Source organism: Delphinapterus leucas, chromosome 1 (assembly GCF_059928025.1).
Source record: "Delphinapterus leucas isolate spDelLeu-1000000601 "Yukka" chromosome 1, BTC_Dleu_Yukka2, whole genome shotgun sequence".
In the NCBI taxonomy this organism is placed as follows: domain Eukaryota; kingdom Metazoa; phylum Chordata; class Mammalia; order Artiodactyla; family Monodontidae; genus Delphinapterus; species Delphinapterus leucas.
In genome coordinates, this window is record NC_143129.1 from 59,937,015 (window position 1) to 59,963,077 (window position 26,063).

Sequence of the window (26,063 nt, forward strand, 5' to 3'; positions counted from 1 at the left end):
TGATACATACTTAATTTTTTTAGGAACTGCCATTCTGTTTCCCACAATGACTGCACCATTTTATATTCCCACCAATAGTACCCAACTATTTCCATTTCTCCACATCCTTGCCAATACCTGTTCTTTTATTTTTCCTTTTTTTTTTTAATAATGATTTTAATGGGTATGAAGTGGTATCTTACTGTGGTTTTGCTTTGCTGGCATTTCCCCAATGATAGTGATGTTGAACATTTTTTCATGTGCTTATTAGCCATTTGTATATCTTCTGAGGAGAAAGGTTTATTCAAGTCCTATGCCAATTTTTTAATTGGGTTTTGTTGTTATTGAGTTTTGGAGTTCTCTATGTATTCTGAATATTAATCCCTTATCATGATTATCAAATATCCATTATATATGATTTATTAATATGTGCTTTGATGCACACAATTTTTTCATATTGATGAATTCCAAATTGCCTATTTTTTTCTTTTGTTGCCTGTGCCTTTCGTGTCATATTCAAGAAGTCATTGCCAAATCCAATGTAATAAAGCTTATGGCCTATTTTTCCGTCTAACAGTTTTATGGTTTTAGCTCTTACATTTGTGGCTTTGATCCATTTTGAGTTCACTTTTGTATATGGTGTAAAGTAAGGGTCTGACTTCATTTTTTACATGTGAATATCCAGTTTTCCCAGAACCACTTGTTGAAAAGATTGTCCTTTCTCCATTGAAAAGTCTTAGCACCCTAGTTAAAAATCATTTTATCATATCTCTGAGGGCTTATTTTTGGACTCTGTTCTTTTCCACTGGTCTATATATTTGTCATTATGCCACTACCATACTGTTTTGATTACTGTAGCTTTGTTTTGAAATCAGGAAGTGAGTCTTCCATTATTTTTTCTTCTTTTTCAAGATTGTTTTGGCTATTTTAGATCTATTAAGATTCCACATAAATCTTAGGATGGATTTCATTCTATTTCTGCAAAAAAAAAAACTTCATTGAGATTTTGTTACAGATTGCATTGAGGCTTATCGATTTAATTGATCTTTTCAAACCAGCTTTTGGTTTCATTGGTTTTCTCTATTGACTTCCTGATATTAATTTATTGACTTTTGCTCTAATTTTTATTCCTTCCCTTCTGCTTACTTTAGATTTAATTTGTGTTTCTATTTCTAGTTTCCTGAATTGGAAGCTCAGATTATTGATTTTGCATCTTTTTTCTTTGCTTAACATGTGCATTCAGTGCTATAAATTTTCCCCTGAGTGCTGCATCCCACAGATTTTGATAAGTTATATCTTCATTCTCATTTAGTTCAAAATATTCTTAAATTTCGCTTGAGGTTTTTTATTTGACTTATGTATTACTTAGAAGCATGTTGTTTGATCTCCAAGTATAATTCCATTGTGGTCTAAGAAATACATTGTATGATTTCCATTCTTTTAAATTTGTTAAGGTGTGTTTTATGGCTCAGAATGGATGAATGTTGCATGTGACTTTGAGAAGAATGTGTATCCCACTGTTGTTGGATATAGTAATATGTAGATATCAATTATATTCAGTTGATTTATGGTGCTGTTGAGTTCAACTGTGTCCTTACTGATTTTCTGCTTGCTGTATCTGTCCATTTCTGATAGAAGGGTGTGACATTTTTTAGATTCTACATTAATCTGTGTATTTCTTCTTTTACTATACCACATTGTCTTGATTTGTAGCTTAAGCCTTGAAATCATTTAGTGTGAATCCTTCATCTTTGTTCTTGAAAATGATTTTAGCTCTTTACTTTCTCTGCTTTCCCATAAACAGTTTAGAATCAAGTTGCCAGTACCTACAGAAAATCCTGCTGGAATTTTGATTGAGATAGTGTTGAATCTATAGATTAATATGGGATGAATTGATTTCTTAATGCATTGAGACTTCCATTCCATGAACGTGGTTTATCTCTTCATATTTAGTCCTTTCTGGACTTCTCTTATCATAGTTTTATTGTTTTATAGTTTTTGAATGCAGATCTTGTACATTATTACAACTAAATAGTTTAATATTTGGTGCTATTGAAAATGGTATTTAAAATATTAATATCCATTCATTTTTTACTAGTTTATAGAAAAACAATTGACTTTTTAAATATAAATTACATTTCAACAACCTTGCTAAAGCACTCTTTACTTTTTTTTTTTTACATCTTTATTGGAGTATAATTGCTTTACAATGGTGTGTTAGTTTCTGCTTTATAACAAAGTGAATCAGTTATACATATACATATGTTCCCATATCTCTTCCCTCTTGCGTCTCCCTCCCTCCCAACTGCCCTCTCCCACCCCTCTAGGTGGTCACAAAGCACTGAGCTGATCTCCCTGTGCTATGCGGCTGCTTCCCACTAGCTATCTATTTTACGTTTGGTAGCGTATATATGTCCATGACACTCTCTCACTTTTGACTGCACTCTTTACTTTTAAGAGATTATGTGTGGCGATTCCTTGGGCCAATCATGTTGGCAAACAGAAACATTAATACCTTTTCATTTTCAACATGTGTGCCTTTCTCTTTTTTTTTGCTTGTTTTATTGTACTTGCAGGAACTTCCAGAACAAGAGTGGTGACAGCAAATATCCTTGCCTTGTTCCTGATCTTATGCGGAAAGCTTATAATCTTTCATCATCAATATGATGTTAGATTTAGGTTTTGCATTAGGCATTTTTTTGTGTCAAGTTAAGGAAGTTCTGTTCTAGTTTGCTGAGAATTTTTTATCATGAATGGATGTTGAATTTTGTCATGCTTTTTCTGTATCTATTGAGATGATTCTATTGTTTTTCAGTATCATGAACTATAATGATCTGGGTTTTTTTAATTAATTAATTTTATTTTATTTATTTTGACTGTTTTGGGTCTTTGTTGCTGTGCACGGGCTTTCTCTAGTTGCGGCAAAGGAGGGCTACTCTTCATTGCGGTGCGCAGACTTTTCATTGCAGTGGCTTCTCTTGTTGCAGAGCATGGGCTCTAGGCACGCGGGCTTCAGTAGCTGTGGCTCGTGAGCTCAGTAGTTATGGCTCGCAGGCTCTAGAGCGCAGGCTCAGTAGTTGTGGCGCACGGGCTTAGTTGCTCCACTGCATGTGGGATCTTCCTGGACCAGAGCTCAAATCCGTTTCCCCTGTATTGGCAGGCAGATTCTTAACCACTGCGCCACCAGGGAAGCCCTGTAATGATCTGTTTTCAAATCTTGAGGTAGCCTTACATTTCCAGGAAAAACCTCATCTTGGTCATGATGTATTATCTGTCTTTTCTATATTGTTAGATTTGATTTGCTAATTTTGGGGGGTGGATTTTTACATCTTTGTTTACGAGGGTTATTTTTCTATTCTTGTAATGTCTTTTTGTATCAGGATAATGCTGGCCTCCTAAAATGATTTTCCTTTTTCTGTGTGTGTACCCCTGGGTGGGGTGGGTGGAGGGAAGTGATTATTTAGAATTGTTACTGTTTAACTCTTAAATGTTTGGTAGAATTTGATATTGAAGCTTTCTGTCCTGGAGTTTTCTTTGTTTGAAGGTTTTAACTAAGAACTTAATTTCTTCAGTAGATTTAGAACTGTTCAATTAATCTATTTCTTTTTGAGCGAGTTTTGATAGTATGTATCTTTCAGGAATTGGTATTTTGTGTCCTTTCTTTTTTTTATTATTTATGTACTTAGATCAGTGTGATGTTAGGTTTATCAGTCTTATTGATCTTTTCAAATATCCAACTGATTTTATTGGGTTTTCTCTTTTCAGTTTCATTGATGTTTGCCCATTAATTTTTTCTTCTTGCTTTGGGTTTAATTTCTTCTTTTTCTAGGTTGTTACAGTTGAAGTTTATGTCATTGATTTGAGCATTTATCTTTTCTAATATAAATATTTTTTGTTATACATTTCCCTTTAAGCACTACTTTAGCTGATCCCACAGATTTTCATATAATATGTTTTTCATTCAATTTAAGATTACATCTGTGACTTCCCCAGTGGTCCAGTGGTTAAGACTCCGTGCTTCCACTGCAGGGGGCACAGGTTTGATCCTTGGTCAGAGAACCACATGCCACGTGGCACAGCCAAAAAATAAATAATATAAAAATAAATAAATAAAATTACATCTAATATCTCTTGTGATTGTCTTGCTTGGCTAAGAATTATTTTAAAATATTTTAACATTTTCGGTCTTTTTAAAAAAATGTCAGAGCTCTTACTGTTACGGATTTATAGCTTAATTCTTTTAAAATTACAGAACATATTTTTATATAATTTTAATCCTTTTAAATTTGTTATGATTTGTTTTGTAGCCCAGAATACAGTCTACCTTGGTAAATATTCCAAGTGCATCGAAAAAATCTGTACTCTGCTGTTTGATGGAGTGTTCTATAAGTGTCAGATCAATCTTGTTGATAATATTTTTTTGGTTTTCTATTTCCCCCCTTTTTTGGTCTCTTTGTTTTATTAATTATGAAACAGGAGTGATGAAATCTAGTTTTATTTCTCTTTTCAGTTATCTTGGGGAGGAGGGTGTTTTGCCTCATTTTGGGGGGAAGTTCTGTTGTTAGGGTCAGGAACATTTAGAAATGTTATATTTTCTTGGTGAACTGACCCTTTTATCAGTATTTAGTGTCACTCTTCATCCCTATTGATATTCTTTCTTCTGAAACTGTTTTGTTAGATATTCATCAAACCAGTAATTTCATTCTTTTCTCCTTTGGGATTCCAACTGCATGAATGTTAAACCTTTTTATTTTGTCTTATAGGTCCCTGAGACTCTGTCCTTTTCTTGTCAATATTTTTTCCTTTCTTCAGATTGAGTAATTTGTCTTCTGTCTTCTCGTTCACTAACTTTTATGTGTCTATCTCCCTTTTGCTATGAATTTACCTCAGTGAATCTTTTATGTAAATTACTGTAATTGTTTTAAAATTTTCTATTATGTTCTTTTTCACAGTTTCCATATCTCTCTGAGTACATCTATCTTTCCATTAATTTTAAATGTTTATTACTTTTACCCCATGGAACATAGTTACAGTAGTTGCTTTAACATCTGTTTTATAGCATTGCCCTGTTGATTGCATCTTCCTTTGAAAATTCTTCACATTTTCCTGGATTTTTGTATGTTGAGTTATTTTGAGGTTATATGGTAAGCATTTTGAATATTATTTTGTACAACTCTGGGTATTGTTCAGATTTTCTGGAGAGTGCTTTGTTTTGTTTTTTTAAATCAGGTAACCAGTTGGTTTAGATTTTGACTGTGAGTTCTATCTTGCCTATGTGAGTGCTTGTTTTACTGTCAGGTCAGTTTTCAGAGCCTTTGCTGTGCTCCATTGGTTTGTCTGATGCATATGCCAGTCAGAGGTTAATCTGGAAATTAGTAGGTCTTTTCAAACGTAGTTCAATGCTCATAGCCTTTGCCATTCTACTTTGTGTCCATCTTGCACATAGAACTCAGAAGTAACTACAAGACTTATGCTGTTCATACACAGAAGTATGGGATCTCCTTTTCCAGTGCTTTCTTTTTGAAGTTTCTCCTGCACACTCTTCATCCCCCAGAGTCTTTTTTACTGAGGGTTTCTCAAGAAAGTAGGGTTTTCTGTACAGATGAGTTACTCCTTTTTATGGCCGTGGAGATGGAGTTTCTCTTGGTGCATTAGCTTCCCATACTGATGCAGCTCTGTGACTAAAGCCCTCCCTTGGGGAAAAGTTGAAAGAGAAAAAGGATGAAACAAAAGAAAAACAATGAAAATTACTCCCAAACCTCTGGCTTGCAAGAACCCCTTTTATTAGTCTTATGGCCAGATACACAGGGATTTTCCTTAGTTTTTGCTGATTGAGGTACTGACTTTGCCTCTCTATGGGAGAATAGAGGGAGGAGCAAAACAGTATTCTCACCTCCATGTTGGTCACTTCTTAAGTCTTGAATTTCCTCCCCCGAATGACTGGTTTTCCTTATTATTCACATTCCTCAGAGAGTCACTTTCTGTTTTCTTGATAATTGTCCAGAGTAAACTCACAGTGAGAGAGACTGACAGATTATTCTGTCTTGGTTGGTACTAACATTCCCAAGTGCATTTAAGCCTTTCTCAGAAGTGTTACAGACATACCTCGTTTTATTGCACCTTGCTGATACTATGTTTTCTACAAATTGAGGGTTTATGGTAACCCTGTATAGAGCAAGTCTATTGGCGCCATTTTTCAACAGCTTTTGCTCATTTCATGTCTCTCTGTCACATTTTGGTAATTCTCACAAAATTTCAAACTTATTCAGTGTTTTTGTATGTGTTATGGTGATCTGTTATCAGTGATCTTTGGTGTTGCTATTGTAATTGTTTTGGAGTGCCACACACTGCACCTATATAAGATGGCAAACTTAATCGATAAACGTAGTGTGTGTTCTGATTGCTCCACCCCTGTCCGTTCCTCTGTCTCTCTCCTTCTCCTCAGGCCTCCCTATTCCCTGAGACATAACAATGTTGAAATTAGGCCAGTTAATGACCCTCTGTTGGCCTCTAATTGTTCAAGTGAACAGAAGAGTTGCACATCTCACTTTATTATTTATTTATTTTTTATAAATCGAAGTATAGTTGATTTACAATGTTTGTGTTAATTTCTGCTGTGCAGCAAAGTGATTCAGTTATACATATATATACATTTTTTTCATATTCTTTTCCATTATGGTTTAACTATACTGAATATAGTCCTCTGTGCTATACAGTAGGACCTTGTTGTTTATCCATCCTATATATAATAGCTTACATATGCTAACCACAACCTCCAACTCCATCCCTCTCCCATTCCCCTCCCCCTTGGCAACCACCAATCTGTTCTCTAAGTCTATGAGTCTGTTTCTGTTTCGTAGGTAAATTCATTTGTGTCATACTTTAGATTCCACATATAAGTGATGTCATATGGTATTTGTCTTTCTCTTTCTCACCTCGCTCAGTATGATGATCTCTAGGTCCATCCATGTTGCTGCAAATGGCATTATTTCATTCTTTTTTATGGCTGAGTAGTATTCCATTGTGTGTGTGTGTGTGTGTGTGTGTATATATATATATACCACATTTTCTTTATCCATTCCTCTGTTGATGGACATTTAGATTTTATCCATGTCTTGACTATTGTGAATACTGCTGCTTTGAACATAGGGGTGTATGTATCTTTTTGAATTATAGTTTCATCCAGATATATGCTCAGGAGTGGGATTGCTGGGTCATATGGCAACTCTATATTTAGTTTTTTGAGGAACCTCCATACTGTTTTCCATAGTGTCTGCACCAATTTACATTTCCACCAACAGTGTAGGAGGGTTCCCTTTTCTTCACACCCTCTCCAGCATTTGTTATTTGTAGATTTTTTGATGATGGCCATTTGACCACTGTGAGGTGGTACTTCATTGTTGTTTTGATTTGCATTTCTCTAATAATTAGTTATGATGTTGAGCATCTTTTCATGTGGCACATCTAACTTTAAATCAAAAGCTAGAAATGATTAAGGTTAGTGAAGAAGGCATGTTGAGAGTCAAGATAGGCTGAAAGCTAGGCCTCTTGCACCGAACACTTAGCCAAGTTGTGAATGCTAAGGAGAAGTTCTTGAAGGAAATTAAAAGTGTTATTCCAGTGAACACATGGATGATAAGAAAGTGGAATAGCCTTATTGCTGATATGAAGAAAGTTTTAGTGGTCTGGATAGAAGGTCAAATATTCCCTTAAGCCAAAGCCTGATCCAGAGCAAGGCCCTAACTCTCTTCAATTCTATGAAGGCTGAGAGAGGTGAGGAAGTTGCAGAAGAAAAGTTTGAAGCTAGCAGAGGTTGGCTCATGTGGTTTAAGGAAGGAAACTGTCTTTACAACATAAAAGTGCACGGTGAAGCTGCAAGTGCTGATTAGAAGCTGTTGCATAACTGATTCACTTTGTTATAAAGCAGAAACTAACACACCACTGTAAAGCAATTATACTCCAATAAAGATGTTAAAATAAATAAATAAATAAAAAGAAGCTGTTGCAAATTATCCAGAAGATATAGCTAAGATAATGAAGGTGGCTCCACTAAACAACATATTTTCAATGTAGATGAAACAGTATTATATTGAAAGAAGATGCCATCTAGGATTTCCATAACTAGAGAAGTCAGTGCCTGGTTTCAGAGCTTTAAAGGACAGGCCAACTCTTGTTGGGGCTAAAGCAGCTGGTAACTTGAAATTGAAGCCAGTGCTCATTTGCCATTTTGAAAATTGTAGGGCCCTTAAGAATTATGCTAAATCCACTCTGCCTGTGCTCCTTAAATGGAACAACAAAGCCTGCATGACAGCACATCTGATTACAACATGGTTTGCTGAATATTTTAAGCCCACTGTTGAGACCTCCTGCTCAGAAAAAAAGATTGCTTTCAAAATAGTACTGCTCATTGACAATGCTCCTGGTCATCCAAGACCTCTGATGGAAAGAGACAATGAGATTAATGTTTTTTTCATGCCTGCTAATACAACATCCATTCTACAGCCTATAGATCAAGGAGTAGTTTCAACTTTCAAATCTTATTATTTAAGAAATACATTTTGTAAGGCCATATGTGCCATAGATAGTGATTCCTCTGATGAATCTGGGCAAAGCCAATTGAAAACAGAGAAATTGTTCATGAAAGGAAGAGTTAATAGATGGGGCAGACTTCACTGCTGTCTTATTTTAAGAAGTTGCTGCAGCCACCCCAAGCCTTCAGCAACCACCATTCTGATCAGTCAGCAGCCATCAACTTAGAGGCAAAACAGTCTACCAGTAAAAAGACTCAGATGATGGTTTCCATTTTTTAGCAATAAAATATTTTTTAATTAAGGTGTGTAAATTTTTTTTTTGATATAACGCTACTGCACATTTAATAGACTGCAGTATAATATAAACATGGATTTTACATGTACTGGGAAAACAAACATTTTGTGACTCCCTTAATTACAGTACTTGCTTTATTGTGGTGGCCTGGAACAAAACCCTCTATACAGGAATGCCTGTATTTACTGTGTCTTAAATATATTTATCACTCCTTGACTGTTTGGTGATTTTACTTATAAAATATAGCCTTGATAATAATTTTATAGTAAGAATATTTTTTAAATTACTTTTAATGTATTTTACACAAAAATATTTAACATTTTTTATATTTGTTGTTTGATCAATTTTTAACCATTATTAACAATGGAAGTTATTTTTTCATTGTATAATTAAATACTCAGTCCTTACAAATGATATTTTTCTGATCTGTATATTTTAACAATAGTTTAATTCCTCATAAATGATAACTGAACTTTTTTCCCCGACAGATCAACCATGTTGATCTAACTTCTCTAAGCCAGTTATAAGACAAAAAGTTAAAAAAAAAAAATAAAAACAGTTTACTTCCAATTATATGTGCACATATTTGCATGTTAAAGAACTGTCAGTACCTAGCAAGGTAATCAGAAAAGAGTTTCATGTGCCACTTTATAAGTTCTTTTGGGAAAATGTATTTTCCTTTTAAAATACATAACCTAAGAGTCATTTCCAATAAATAATCTTGTTTTTGAAATAGAATAAGCACATTCTTTTTTTGTTTGTTTTTTGCGGTACGCGGGCCTCTCATTGTTGTAGCCTCTCCCCTTGCGGAGCACAGGCCCCGGACGCGCAGGCTCAGCGGCCATGGCTCACGGGCCCAGCCGCCCCGCGGCATGTGGGATCCTCCCGGACCGGGGCACGAACCCGTGTCCCCTGCATCGGCAGGCGGACTGTCAACCACTGCGCCACCAGGGAAGCCCAGCACATTCTTTAAAGGTTTTTTCCCCTCCACATATGAGTTTGAAGAATTTAGGCTTTAGGACACCCTAAATTTAGCCTGCTTTATTCCAAATTTTCATAGTTGTATATGTTAATGTAAAAGTGCTGAATTTGAAATCTTGGTAAATTTCAAAAATTAATTTTACTTAATTCGTACTGAATGAAATGCTTCTACTTCTTATCATCAGAGGACTAAAAAATGAACTGCAACATGATAAATAAACAGCATTATGATAACAGTTACATTCCCATAAGTTATAACTCTACTAAGTATAATATCTCCTGGATCCAAAAGAAATTAAAAGGCTTGTGTTGGCCAGCATCCCAGATGGACCCCAGTGATCTTTGGTTTCTATTATTCCCACACTTGTTTAGTTCCCCTGCTTCCCCATTGCTCCAGTCTGCATGATAGCAGAATACTGTAGAAATGAAGGTATGTCCCTTCTGAAATTAGTTTTATCTGTCTTCATCATTCTCTTTCCATTCACTTGGTTTGGGAGAAGCTAGCTGTATCATAAGCCCAAATGGTGGGGAACCGAATCCTCACGCCAAGAGCTGTGTTGAGTGAACTTTGAAACGAATTCTTCAGCTCAGCTTTACTGTGACCTCTGAGCCTTGACACGGGGAGCCAAAAGCACCCAGCCAAGCTGCTTGGAGATTCCTGATTCTCAGAAACTATGTGACATAGTAAATTTTGTTGTTTTAAGTTGCTAAGTTTTGGGGCAATTTGCTGTGCAACACTAGCTAACTAATGTGACAAGGCCTGTTTTCTCTTTGATGAAGTTTAAAAGAAAAACTTATGTTTGATAATTAGCATTGTCAAAGTACACATCTTTGTGTTTAATCTTTTACACTTTTTTAGGCTTATCAAATAGTATATATGTTTATGATAGTTTTGGGTGAAGCAGCATTCTACCTTTTAATTCATTCTGTTTTCTGTAGGATCTAGACAGTAGTTCAGAAGTGGGTTCAGTAGTACCAGATATGAATCATACTCATACTTGCACATTCTCACTAAAGACAGGCTTTCTTATTGTGTCAAACTCCTGGGCCTGTTTCCTTTATCTTTTACAATGAATTCTTTCTTAGGAAGCTTTGTGCAAATAGATATACAGTGGACCCAGTCTGAAAGAAACATAAATCCTGCACATTGAAATTGGTACTGACATTATTATAGATATGTAATGTGTTCTGTTTTTGGAAAAAATAATTTTGAACAAAAGAACTTAGGGAGTGTTTAACCCAGACTTTAAAGATTTGTAGATGATAAACCTCACCAATCCTCTAGGGTAGTTGGATTTTTTTTAAATTCAGGACTTTTTAATGGGACTTAAGATTCAGGTGATACTCAAAAAAACCAGAAAAACAAAAATCTTTTCTTTACCTATTAACATTAATCAAACTTGTAATAAAACACTTAGCTATAAGTAAAAAATTCATTTCATAAAGGCAGCTAGATAGTACTCAGAACAAGTTTTTTTTTTTTTTTTTTAGTCTCCTACATTTTGACATGATTTTCCTAGGAGTCACTATTTTGATTTTTTTCTGAGTGTCACAGGAGACTATATAAATAAGGGCAATGTGTTTTGTTTGATTTAATTGCTTTAGCTCTTCACCTTGAGGATATTTTCTTTTAAATTCGCCTTTGTTTTTTCTTGCCAAAAGGAATTTTCACAATAAATGTTGAGACTGTAATTTTTTAGTTAAAAGAAATTCTTACTATCAGACTTTTACGGAGAAAGGAGCCATAGTTCCTTATTGTGAAGAACATCTCATTTATATTTGTCTTAGACATTTTTTTTTTTTTTTTTGGCCACACCACGCAGCTTGCAGATCTTAGTTCCTCTTAACAGGGATCAAACCCAGGCCCCTGGAGGTGAGAGCGCCAAGTCCTAACCACTGGGCCGCCAGGGAATTCCCAGTCTTAGACATTTTCTTCCGGTACTTTTATTGATTTCTTTCTCCAAAAGATTATACTATTTTACCTTTTGACCTATGATGTTATCTTAGGATATTAAGTTGATTTTAATGTTATTTCATCATATCTGTTATATTAGTTCCCTAGGACTGCCATAGCAGCGTACCACTACATGCCTGGCTCCTACAATAGAAATTTATTCTCTCACAGTACTACAGGCTTAGAAGCCCGGAGTAAGGTATTGGCAGGGCCATTCTCCCTCTGAAGACTCTAGGGAAGAATCCGTCCTTGCCTTCCTAGCTTCTGGTGGTTACGTAGCAGTCCTTGGCATTCTTTTACTTGTAGCTGCATCCAATTTCTGCCTCTCTCTACACATCGCCTTCTTCACTCTTTGCCTCTGTAGCCAAGTCTCCCTCGCCTTATAAAGGTATCAGTCATTGGATTTAGGGCCCATCCTATTCCAGTATGACCTCATCTTAACTTGATTACATCTGTAAAGACCCTATTTCAAAATAAGTTGACACTCATAGGTACCTAGTGTTAGGACTTCAACGTATCTTTTTGTGGAGAACAATTTAATCCACAATACCTGTTCTATTTAATAACTAATAACTTAATAACGGTATTATATTCCTTGTGCATTTTTCTTTTCTATGCTTTATATATTCAGTGTATTTTTATAGTATTTTAAACCTTAGGTATCCTTACAGTTCAGACAGTTATATTAGATTCTAATATCTTATGTGCTGAAAATTATAACCATGGTGGTTAACCATTATGTCTTATTTTTAAAATGTAAATGATTACTCCATTGAGAAAATTACTTTGAAATAAAGAAGAAGACCTCACTTCTAAGTTAGCTGTTGTTCTGTTAGTTCTGGTTCATTTTTATGACTACTCATATTTAATAGTCATGAAACACTGATATATAACCCTTGTTTGTAAAGGTTCTTAGTGATTAGTAGTGAGGTTATGGGATTAGTAGGTTCTCCATAAATATTTGTTGTGGATTAACTTTGGCTTGCCACGCTGTTAGAGTACAGTCCTACCACTTGATATTCTAATCTATAAGTACTATTTGACATGCAGACTTTTAATTACAGCTAGCCATCTCATCTCAGAATTGTGTATCTTAATTGCCTGAACAATTGTATGTTGACTGAAATAGCACGATTCCTATTGGAAAATAACATGAAACAAATCAGACATTTCTATTTAAAACTGTTATTTTTTTATTTTAGTAATGAGTATCTTATGTTTCTCTGGGAAGGCTAATAGATTCATCAGGTATTTTCTTTGGTTTTTTTTTTTTTGCGGTACGCGGGCCTCTCACTGTTGTGGCCTCTCCCATTGTGGAGCACAGGCCCCGGACGCGCAGGCTCAGCGGCCATGGCTCATGGGCCCAGCCGCTCCGCAGCATGTGGGATCCTGCCGGACCGGGGCACAAACCCGTGTCCCCTGCGTCGGCAGGCGGACTCTCAACCACTGCGCCACCAGGGAAGCCCAATTCATCAGGTTTTAAATAACTTTTTTTAATGATTAATTTTTATTCAGAGGTTTCACATATTTAAAGAAATTTTCTATTCTTGTGAAATTCTATTCATAGAAGATAAATGATCCTGTTCACACAGAGGAAGTCTCTATTCTTATGAAATAACATTCATAGAAGTGGTAGTTGTTGGAACCATTTTTATGTTTTTCACTCCTATTTAAAGATCACTGTATTAATAATCCTAAAAAGATTCTAAAATTTTATTATGCCTCCAGCTCTATATTTTGGTTTTCAACTCTGCTTTACACATTAGAATCACTCAGAAAGCTTTTTTTTAAAAATTAATTTATTTATTTTTGGCTGCGTTGGGTCTTCATTGCAGTACGCAGGCTTCTCATTGCGTTGGCTTCTCTTGTTGTGGAGCACAGGCTCTAGGTGCGTGGGCTTCAGTAGTTGTGGCACATGGGCTCAGTAGTTGTGGCTTGCGGGCTCTGGAGCCCAGGCTCAGTAGTTGTGGCACACAGGCTTAGTTGCTCTGAGGCATGTGAGATCTTCCTGGACCAGGGCTTGAACCCGTGTCCCCTGCACTGGCAGGTGGATTCTTAACCATTGCGCTACCAGGGAAGCCCCCGGAGAGCTTTTTAAAAAACCACCAATACCTGGACCCCATCTGGGCACTGTCCTGATGAGACATTGGGACCCATAGAATGATGGGTTAGGAAGGCTTTTGTTGTTGTTATTGTTTGTTATTAATCCTAATGTGCAACCAGGATCGTAACCTGTATCTTGAAAGTCTATTTGTATCCTAGTGTCTACTAAGACATTTTTGTTTAAAAATGATATGGTTGCTCTGGTAACTCACAAGATAACATCTCACTTTTATACTTCTGCTTTCAGATCTGACCTGCTCTGATCAGTCAGCTTTTCACTCCCTAATCCTTACAAATCTCAATATATACCATTGGAGTGGACTAAATATCAAATATTAAAGCTAAATTTTAAAGTTCAGCTAAGCAATTCTGTCATCTGTTACTTTAGACGTACTAAATCATACAACTAAGTTCCCATGTAAAATTTTAAAATCATGGAATTCTTAATTGAAAGATGAAATAAGAACTGCTCCCAGGTACTTTAAAAGATATTTGTGTATATATCATATATACAACCTGATATATATCGTACATGTGAAAATGTGTGTGTATGTTAGGTTCTCAAAAGTGTAATAGGTTGGACGATAAACCATGTAGTTGCCTTACTCATACACACACACACACACACACACTATTTAAAGAATACTAAGGCAAATACACATGTATTTCAGATTGCTTTGTTTTAACCTGTCTTTTATGCCTTAGTTATGAGATATATTGATTATATAATATTTTCTGACTTTGAAACTAAGTTCTGTTGGTTTAAATATACTGTTCTATTATTCATTCAGGTTAAACATTTTTGATCCTAGTAAACCAAAATGCTTAGATTAGCATGAAAAGACAGCTGTAGCAATAAGCAGACTTTCTCAGTTACAGAAGCACTGGCCTATGTATTGTTTATTTTCATTTTTATTGTTCCTTACTCTTAGTGAAGCTATGGTCTACCAACCTAGACAACTCGGTGGCAAGCATTGAGGCAAAGGCTAACGTGTGCTGTGTTAAATTCAGCCCCTCTTCTAGATACCATCTGGCTTTCGGCTGTGCAGGTAAGAAATGAAAGATTTGTCTTCTTTTGTTGTTGGTTTTCATGACTAAGATAAAAGAACGTTTTAAAATGAATAACTTTCTTTGTAGGTTTAAACTTTATTTTCATTATTATACTCTAAATTAGAACTATGTGGTATGCCATTTTTACTCATTAATTGCTGTGCCTTAATTTCAGTGTTCTGTCTCCCATGTCTAATACATAGAGATGGGTTTGTTGATTATTTTTGTTGTTGTTCCTCTGAGTCTTTGCATGCATGAATAATGCTTATTTGTTTACAAACTTAGGTCATAATGATGTTTAAACAATGAAGCTGTATTGTTTAGACACAGGAAACCTTTTTTTTTTTTTAATTAAAGGAAACCTAATAATTCCTTCAATTTGTCTTACCATCATAATTACTGATAGGGCTTTCTTTCATTCTCAAAAGTGTTATGGGTTGGAAGATAAATTATATGGTCACTTTTACTCATAAGTCCTTTGTCTTCTATATCTGAATTCCTACCTTGAATGTTTACTAAAGCAGTAAACACCTGTAATTTAACTTTAGCATTGTTAAATCTCCTTGATTCTTGATTCCTTTTTTTTATTGATAATCTTGAGTAAAAAAAAAGATAATCTAGCACCGTATCATGAACACAATATTACCTTGTAAAAAGGTAAATTTAAATCTTAATTTGTCATAACATCTTTTCCTTATTCCAACTTACTATTTATTTCACTTGCATACTGGCATAATTTCATAATTAAATTCCAGGAGGGTATGGATGAACATGTATATATGGGTAGAATTCTCTTTTCATTAGCAGATAGATTTTTTTTTCCCCCCCCACATGCTGCTCTTTTTCATTCCCTTATTTAAATCCCTGTTTTGTCTCTGACTAGAAATGTTACTTTGGGCAAATTGATTAACTTCTCTCCCCAAGTTCCTTATCTTTAAAATAGAGATAGCCTTTTGGGTCTCTTATGACGATTATGAAAGGAAGATGCTGTCTGTAAAGCTCTTCGAAAATGATGCTCAATAATTACTTAGTTATTATTATTAATTAATATTTTATCAGTGATTTAATTAGAGTAGCTTTTTGAGTTTTTAATATTATAAACATACTCACCAATGGCCATCAATTTTTTTTTTTGGTTACGAGTTTTTATTTCTTTTTTAACATCTTTATTGGAGTATAATTGCTTTACAATGGTGTGTTAGTTTCTGCTTTATAACAGAGTGAATCAGCTATATGTATACATATATCCCCATATCCCCTCGCTCTTGCATCTCCCTCCCACCCTCCCTATCCCACCCCTCTAGGTGGTCACAGAGCTGATCTCCCTGTGCTATGAGGCTGCTTCCCACTAGCTATCTATTTTACATTTGGTAGTGTATATAAGTCCATGCCACTCTCTCACTTCATCCGGGCTTACCCTTCCCCCTCCCCGTCCATGTCCTCAAGTCCATTCTCTACGTCTGCATCTTTATTCCTCTCCTGCCCCTAGGTTCTTCATAAACTTCTTTTTTTTTTCTTTTTAAGATTCCATATATATGTGTTAGCATATGGTACTGTTTTTCTCTTTCTGACTTACCTCACTCTGTATGACACACTCTAGGTCCATCCACCTCACGACAAATAACTCAGTTTCGTTTCTTCTTATGGCTGAGTAATATTCCATTGTATCTATGTGCCACATCTTCTTTATCCATTCATCTGTCGATGGACATTTAGGTTGCTTCCATGTCCTGGCTATTGCAAACAGAGCTGCAATGAACACTGTGGTACATGACTCTTTTTGAATTATGGTTTTCTCAGGGTATATGCCCAGTAGTGGGATTGCTGGGTCGTATGGTAGTTCTATTTGTAGTTTTTTAAGGAACCTCCATACTGTTCTCCATAGTGGCTGTATCAGTTTACATTCCCACCAACAGTGCAAGAGGGTTCCCTTTTCTCCACACGCTCTCCAGCCTTTATTGTTTGTGGATTTTTTGATGATGGCCATTCTGACTGGTGTGAGGTGCTACCTCATCAGAGTTTTGATTTGCATTTCTCTAATGATTAGTGATGTTGAGCGTCCTTTCATGTGTTTGTTGGCAATCTGTATATCTTCTTTGGAGAAATGTCTGTTTAGGTCTTCTGCCCATCTTTGGATTGGGTTGTTTGTTTTTATGATATTGAGCTGCAGGAGCCACTTCTAAATTTTGGAGATTAGTCCTTTGTCAGTTGCTTCATTTGCATCTGTTTTCTCCCATTCTGAAAGTTGTATTTTCGTCTTGTTTAGTTACTCCTTTGCTGTGCAAAAGCTTTTAAGTTTCATTAGGTCCCATGTAACATTTTTGTCCCATTTGTTTATTTTTATTTTCATTTCTCTAGGAGGGGGGTCAAAAAGGATCTTGCTGTGATTTATGTCATAGAGTGTTCTGCCTGTGTTTTCCTCTAAGAGATTATAGTGTCTAGCCTTACATTTAGGTCTTTAATCCATTTTGACTTTATTTTTGTGTATGGTGTTAGGGAGTGTTCTAATTTCATTCTTTTACATGTAGCTGTCCAGTTTTCCCAGCACCACTTATTGAAGAGTCTGTGTCTTCTCCATTGTATATTCTTCCTTCCTTTATCAAAGATACGGTGACCATATGTGTGTGGGTTTATCTCTGGGCTTTCTATCCTATTCTGTTGATCTATATTCCAGGTTTTGTGCCAGTACCATACTGTCTTTTTTTTTTTTAAGGAACTCATTATTTTTATTATTTATTTATTTATTTTTGCTTTGTTGGGTCTTTGTTTCTGTGCGAGGGCTTTCTCTAGTTGCGGCAAGCGGGAGCCACTCTTCATCGCGGTGCGTGGGCCTCTCACTATCGTGGCCTCTCTTGTTGCGGAGCACAGGCTCTAGGTGCACAGGCTCAGTAGTTGTGGCTCACGGGCCCAGTTGCTCCACGGCATGTGGGATCTTCCCAGACCAGGGCTCGAACCCGTGTCCCCTGCATTGGCAGGCAGGTTCTCAACCACTGCGCCACCAGGGAAGCCCCATACTGTCTTGATTACTGTAGCTTTGTAGTATAGTCTGAAGTCCGGGAGCCTGATTCCTCCAGCCCGTTTTTCTTTCTCAAGATTGCTTTGGCTATTCGGGGTCTTTTGTGTTTCCATACAAATTGTGAAATTTTTTGTTCTAGTTCTGTGAAAAATGTCAGTGGTAGTTTGATAGGGATTGCACTGAATCTGTAGATTGCTTTGGGTAGTATAGTCCTTTTCACAATGTTGACTCTTCCAATCAAAGAACATGGTATATCTCTCCATCTGTTTGTATCATCTTTAATTTCTTTCATCAGTGTCTTATAGTTTTCTGCATACAGGCCATTTGTCTCCTTAGGTAGGTTTATTCCTAGGTATTTTTGTTGCAATGGTAAATGGGAGTGTTTCCTTAATTTCTCTTTTGGATCTTTCATCATTAGTGTATAGGAAGGCAAGAGATTTCTGTGCATTAATTTTGTATCCTGCAACTTTACCAAATTCATTCATTAGCTCTAGTAGTTTTCTGGTGGCATCTTTAGGATTCTCTATGTATAGTATCATGTCATCTGCAAACAGTGACAGGTTTACATCTCCTTTTCTGATTTGTATTCCTTTTATTTCTTTTTTTTCTCTCATTGCTTTGACTAAAACCTCCAAAACTATGTTGAATAATAGTGGTGAGAGTGGACAACCTTGTCTTGTTCTTCATCTTAGAGGAAATGCTTTCAGTTTTTCACCATTGAGAATGATATTGGCTGTGGGTTTGTCATATATGGCCTTGATTATGTTGAGGTAAGTTCCCTCTATGCCTACTTTCTGGAGGGTTTTTATCATAAATGGGTGTTGAAATTTGTGGAAAGCTTTTTCTACATCTATTGAGATGATCATATGGTTTTTCTCCTTCAACCTGATAATATGGTTTATCACATTGATTGATTTGCATATACTGAAAAATCCTTGCATTCCTGGGGTAAACCCCACTTGATTGTGGTGTATGATTCTTTTAATGTGCTGTTGGATTCTGTTTGCTAGTATTTTGTTGAGGATTTTTGCATCTATGTTCATCAGCGATATTGGCCTGCAGTTTTCTTTCTTTTTGACATCTTTGTCTGATTTTGGTATCAGGGTGATGGTGGCCTCGTAGAATGAGTTTGGGAGTGTTCCTCCCTCTGATACCTTTTGAAAGAGTTTGAGAAGGATAGGTGTTAGGTCTTCTCTAAATGTTTGATAGAATTCTCCTGTGAAGCCATCTGGGCCTGGGCTTTTGTTTGTTGGAAGATTTTTAATCACAGTCTCAATTTCAGTGATTGTGATTGGTCTGTTTATATTTTCTATTTCTTCCTGGTTCAGTCTTGGAAAGTTGTGCTTTTCTAAGATATTGTCCATCTCTTCCAGGTTGTCCATTTTATTGGCATATAGGTGCTTGTAGTAAGCTCTCATGATCATGTGTATTTCTGCAGTGTCATTTGTTACTTCTCGTTTTTCATTTCTAATTCTGTTGATTTGCATCTTCTCCCTTTTTTTCTTGATGAGTCTGGCTAATGGTTTATAAATTTTGTTTATCTTCTCAAAAACCAACTTTTAGGGTTATTGATCTTTGCTGTTGTTTCCTTCATTTCTTTTTTTCTTTCCTTTTCATTCTTTTCTTAAAATCATCATGGGGAATGTCTTATTTCTTTTTTTTTTAATTTTTAAATTTCATTTTATTTATTTTTTTATATAGCAGTTTCTTATTAGTTATCCATTTTATACATATAAGTATATATATGTCAATCCAATCTCCCAATTCACCACACCACCACCCTCCCACCGCCACTTTCCCCCCTTGGTGTTCATACGTTTGTTCTCTACATCTGTGTCTCAGTTTTTGCTGTGAAAACCAGTTCATCTGTACCATTTTTCTAGGTTCCACATATATGCGTTAATATACGATATCTGTTTTTCTCTTTCTGACTTACTTCACTCTGTATGACAGTCTCTAGATCCATCCACGTCTCTACAGATGACCCAATTTCGTTCCTTTTTATGGCTTAGTAATATTCCATTGTATATATGTACCACATTTTCTTTATCCATTCGTCTCTCAATGGGCATTTAGGTTGCTTCCATGCCCTGGCTATTGTAAATAGTGCTGCAATGAACATGGGGTGCATGTGTCTTTTTGAATTATAGTTTTCTCAGGGTATATGCCCAGTAGTGGGATTGCTGGGTCATATGGTAGTTCTATTTTTAGTTTTTGAAGGAACATACATACTGTTCTCCATAGTGGCTCTATCAGTTACATTCCCACCAACTGTGCGAGAGGGTTCCCTTTTCTCCATGCCCTCTCCAGCATTTATTGTTTGTAATTTTTCTGATGATGCCCATTCTAACTGGTATGAGGTGATATCTCATTGTAGTTTTGATTTGCATATCACTAATAATTAGTGATGTTGAGCAGCTTTTCATGTGCTTCTTGGCCATCTGCATGTCTTCTTTGGAGAAATGTCTATTTAGGTCTTCTGCCCATTTTTGGATTGGGTTGTTTGTTTTTTTAATACTGAGCTGCATGAGCTGTTTATATATTTTGGGGATTAATCCTTTGTCCGTCGATTCATTTGCAAATATTTTCTCCATTCTGAGTGTTGTCTTTTCATCTTGTTTGTAGTTTCCTTTGCTGTGCAAATGCTTTTAAGTTTCATTAGGTCCCATTTGTTTATTTTTCTTTTTATTTCCATTCTAGGAAGTGGATCAAAAAAGATCTTGCTGTGATTTATGTCAAAGAGTGTTCTTCCTATGTTTTCCTCTAAGGGTTTTATAGTGTCTGTTCTTACATTTAGGTCTCTTATCCAGTTTGAGTTTATCTCTGTGTATGGTGTTAGGGAGTGTTCTAATTTCATTATTTTACATGTGACTGTCCAGTTTTCCTAGCACCATTTATTGAAGAGACTGTTTTTTCACCATTGTATATCCTTGCCTCGTTTGTCATAGATTAGTTGACCATAGGTTTATGGGTTTATCTTGATGCTTTCTATCCTGTTCCATTGATCTTTATTTCTGTTTTTGTGCCAGAACGATATTGTCTTGGTTACTGTAGCGTGTAGTATAGTCTGAAGTCAGGGAGTCTGATTCCTCCAGCTCTCTTTTTTTCCCGCAAGACTGCTTTGGCTATTCAGGGTCTTTTGTGCCTGCATACAAATTTTAAGATTATTTGTTCTAGTTCTGTAAAAAATGCCTTTGGTAATTTGACATGGATTGCATGGAATCTGTAGATTGCTTTTGGTAGTATAGTCGTTTTCACAATGTTGATTCTTCCAATCCAAAAACATGGTATATCTCCTCATCTTTTTGTGTTTTTAATTTCTTTCATCAGTGTCTTATAGTTTTCTGCATACAGGTCTTTTGTCTCCCTACCTAGGTTTATTCCTAGGTATTTTATTTTTTGTTGTTGCAGTGGTAAATGGGAGTGTTTCCTTAATTTCTCTTTAAGATTTTTCATCATGAGTGTATAGGAATGCAAGAGATTTCTGTGCATTAAATTTGTATCCTGCTACTTTACTGAATTCATTGATTAGCTCTAGTAATTTATTGGTGGAATCTTTAGCATTCTCTATGTATAGTATCATGTCATCTGCAAACAGTCACAGTTTTACTTCTTTTCCAATTTCTATTCATTTTATTTCTTTTTCTTCTCTGATTGCTGTGGCTTGAACTTCCAAAACTATGTTGAATAATAGTGGTAAGAGTGGACATCCTTGTCTTCTTCCTGATCTTAGAGGAAATGCTTTCAGTTTTTCTCCATTGAGAATGATGTTTGCTGTGGGTTTGTCGTATATGGCCTTTATTATGTTGAGGTAGGTTCCGTCTGTGCCCACTTTCTGGAGAGTTTTTATCATAAATGGGTGTTGAATTTTGTCAGAAGATTTTTCTGCATCTATTGTGGTGATCATTTGGTTTTTCTTCTTCAGTTTGTTAGTATGGTGTATCACATTGATTGATTTGCATATATTGAAGAATCCTTGCATCTCTGGGATATATCCCACTTGATCATGGTGTATGATCCTTTTAATGTGTTGTTGGATTCTGTTAGCTAGTTATTTGTTGAGGAATTTTGCATGTATATTCATGAGTGATATTGTTCTGTAAATTTCTTTTTTTGGTAGTATCTTTGTCTAGTTTTGGTATCAGGGTGATGGTGGCCTCCTGTAATGAGTTTGGGAGTGTTCCTTCCTCTGCAGTTTTTTGGAAGAGTTTGAGAAGGATGGGTGTTAGCTCTTCTCTAAATGTTTGATAGAATTCACCTGTGAAACCATGCGGTCGTGGACTTTTGTTTGTTGGAAGGTTTTTAATCACAGTTTCAACTTCATTACTTGTGATTGGTCTGTTCATATTTTCTGTTTTTTCCTCGTTCAGTCTTGGAAGGCTATGCCTTTCTAAGAATTTGTCCATTTCTTCCAGGTTGTCCATTTTGTTGGCATAGAGTTGCTTGTAGTGGTCTCTTAGGGTGCTTTGTATTTCTTCGGTGTCTGTTGTAACTTCTCCTCTTTCATTTCTAATTTTATTGATTTGAGTCCTCTCCCTGTTTTTCTGGATGAGTCTGGCTAATGGTTTATCAATTTTGTTAATCTTCTCAAAGAACCAACTTTTAGTTTTATTGATGTTTGTTATTGCATTCTTTGTTTCTATTTCATTTATTTTTGTTCTGATTTTTATGATTTCTTTCCTTCTGCTAACTTTGGGTTTTGTTTTTTCTTTCTTTAGTTGCTTTAGGTGTAAGGTTAGGTTGTTTATTTGAGATTTTTCTTGTTTCTTGAGGTAGGATTGTATTGCTATAAACTCCCCTCTTAGAACTGCTTTTGCTGCATCCCATAGGTTTTGGATAGTCGTGTTTTCATTTTCATTTGTCTCTAGGTGTTTTTTGATTTGCTCTTTGATTTCTTCATTGATCTCTTTGTTATTTAATAACGTATTGTTTAGCTTCCATGTGTTTGTATTTTTTACATTTTTTTCCCTGTAATTGATTTCTAATCTCATAGCGTTGTGATCAGAAAATATGCTTGGTATGATTTCAATTTTCTTAGATTTACTGAGGCTTGAATTGTGACCCAAGGTATGATCTATCCTGGAGATTGTTCCATGCGCACTTGAGAAGAAAGTGTAATCTGCTGTTTTTGGATGGAATGTCCTATAAATATCAATTAAATCTATCAGGTCTGTTGTGTCATTTAAAGCTTGTGTTTCCTTATTAATTTTCTGTTTGTTTGATCTGTCATTTGGTGTAAGTGAGGTGTTAAAGTTCCCCACTATTATTGTGTCACTGTCGATTTCCTCTTTTATAGCTGTTAGCAGTTGCCTTATGTATTGAGGTACTCCTATGTTGGGTGCATATATATCTATATTTGTTATATCTTCTTCTTGGATTGATCCCTTGATCATTATGTAGTGTCCTTCCTTGTCTCTTGTAATAGTCTTTATTTTAAAGTCTATTTTGTCTGATAGGAGAATTGCTACTGCAGCTTTCTTTCTTTCTTTTTTTTTTTAGAAGATGTTGGGGGTGGACGTTTATTAATTAATTGATTTTTGCTGTGTTGGGTCTTCGTTTCTGTGTGAGGGCTTTCTCTAGTTGTGGCAAGCGGGAGCCACTCTTCATCACGGTGCACAGGCCTCTCACTATCGCGGCCTCTCTTGTTGTGGAGCACAGGCTCCAGACGCGCAGGCTCAGTAGTTGTGGCTCACGGGCCTAGTTGCCCCGCGGCATGTGGCATCCTCCCAGACCAGGTCTCGAACCCGTGTCCCCTGCATTAGCAGGCAGATTCTCAACCACTGCACCACCAGGGACTCCCTCCAGCTTTCTTTTGATTTCCTTTTGCATGGAATATCTTTTTCCATCCCCTCACTTTCAGTCTGTGTGTGGTGTGTCCCTAGGTCTGAAGTGGGTCTCTTGTAGACAACATATATACGGTCTTGTTTTTGTATCCATTCAGCAGAGCAAGTTTTTTGACCTAACGGTAAAGGTGTTTATTAATTGTCTTGTTAGTTGATTACTACATGATGTTTCCTTATTGAGTAGAAAAAGGTAGAAAAACCATTTCTTTCCAATTCATCTTCTCTAAAGCCAGTTTGAGAGAACATTGTAAGACTAAAATAAATAGAACTACTAACCATCTGTGGTTTTAATAGAATGGTAGAGTTGCTTGCTTACTAACTTGAAGCATTTTGCAAGTTTTAAAACTGTAATTAGTATAACAGATAGGAAATGTGGGTACTCCTAAGTTATATTCTTTAAAGTAATAATAGTGTTTTTCCCCCCAGAAATTAGTGATATAAATCAAAGGTAAGATTCATATTATTCTGGTTCAAGATTGATATTTATACTAATAACATATTCACTGGGAAGGAATAATGTTTCTAGAACAAACAAAAAGGAATTCTGAAATATTCTATTTAAACTGTGTTCTCAACAAACACTTTCAGTTTTGGTTGCTGTAAACTCTTTGTTACTGTCAGCAAACTAAACAGTTCATACACATAAACATATACCATTTGTTTTCCCATTTTCAGTACTTTCTAGTTTTTGTGATTTGATATGTGATAACTCTTAGTCTTCAAAAGGAAAAAATAACCTTTTTGGTTGGTTTGGTTTTGTTGATTAATTAATTTTTAAGTACTGATATTACTTTCCTGACTCTCAAACTTGCAGTGGTTTCTTATTGTTTAAAGAATAAATACAGAGTCCTTTGCTTTCTGTTCTAGGCACTCCATGATTGCCGTCAGTATTCCTTATACTTGACTTATGTTGTTTATTTGAAAATTTTCACTGAGAAGAATTTTTATAAAGCTTCGTCTTTCATAAAGATTTCTTGATTCTCAGTAAAGTTGAGACTACGTATCTTACATATGTATCTTCCACTTTTAAAAATGTATGTAATCATTTAAAAATTGTTTATATTTAATTATACAAGTAGTACAAGGTTAAATCCTCAGTCTCAACTTTGATATGTTACAGATAAAGCTTAAGTTCCCCTTGATCACACATTATTAAACTGTCTCTTCAGAGGTACTTCTTAAAATACTTTTACAAGTGTCTTTCCATAGATAGGGAGCTTTTTTTGTGGAGATGACCAATAGATATTTTTCTTTTTTAGAATATTTGTTGTTTTTAAGAATCAAGATGGATTCTAAAAGATGAACATGCACATTATGTAAAATACACATAGTTTTAGGTTATCTTTAGATCTCTGATGTGAATTTTTGGACTACCTTCTGCTCTTCCATGCCTTCCTCCTATATCTGTCCCCAAAATATAATTCATCCCTTTCAACTTAAGAACCTGGTGTTAGGTTTAGTTTCATTTTATAGAGGTAACATGGAGAAACTTGATAGATATGTAAGTGCTCAGGATATCTTAAACATTTTTTCTGTCTTCTTTATTTAATGGGAAATATTTTAGGTTTGTTAGGTTCATAAATCTGCCTTGTTTTTTATTTTATATAGTGGTTGCCAGTGGGGATGTCTTTTCCTTCACATTTAAATAAATTAAATGTCTGAATATTTATTTAATAAATCTTAATTAGCATCAGAGCATTCATGAACATGTGTTTCAGTTACCTATACTACATCAAGGACATTTTGTTTTCAAGTTTCTAAGTAATCGGTTTGAATGCAAATGGAAGTGGCATGCATAACGCCAATATTCAAGAAACAAACTATTCTATTATTTTGTTGTAAAATCTACTTTTGATAGTCTAGAATTTAAGAACAACTTTGAGGCACCTAGTAAATCTTTCACCTGTTTATGTCTGTCTTGCCTTCCAGGCTGTAAGTGCCGTTTAGCTAGATCTTTTTTAAAAAAAGGGCTTCACAGGAAATTTTATATTCATATTAAATGCAGAGATATTTTAAAGTCAGGCATTTATTATTCGGTTGTTACTAATATGATAGACATGATCATTCATTTTTTTGAAACTAATATTGAGCAGTCACTACAAACACGGGAAAGTACGAAATACATGATACGCTTTCTAGAAAGATCATTAAAATAATAGAAGCAAAGCACAAAATTCAAATTATTATTGGGGTCAGGGGGGAGGAGTAGAATATTTGGCTAATCATAAAGGAAATGAGAATGGAAAGGGGGAGAAGCATAGAAAATTTGGGATAGCTAAAAAACAGAAAATAAGCTGATAGAAATTCAGAT

General features: G+C 35.5%; 1 protein-coding gene and 1 non-coding gene across 10 annotated transcripts in view; both read left to right on the forward strand.

Moving 5' to 3' along the window:
* The window catches only part of COP1 (COP1 E3 ubiquitin ligase), a 276,120-nt gene that overhangs the window by 163,287 nt on the left and 86,770 nt on the right, over positions 1-26,063 (forward strand). For 8 of the 9 annotated variants that reach the window (XM_089910807.1, XM_089910796.1, XM_089910781.1 and 5 more), the window contains one exon: positions 14,776-14,892. The exons of the other annotated variant lie outside the window; for it this stretch is intronic. In XM_089910807.1, the coding sequence (XP_089766933.1) occupies positions 14,776-14,892 (117 nt within the window). The remainder of the gene's footprint in view (positions 1-14,775; positions 14,893-26,063) is intronic. 9 annotated transcript variants of the gene reach the window in all.
* On the forward strand, positions 9,256-9,338 carry LOC115803122 (small nucleolar SNORD12/SNORD106). The gene has a single exon (XR_004023781.2). It is a non-coding gene; the product is annotated as a small nucleolar SNORD12/SNORD106 (small nucleolar RNA).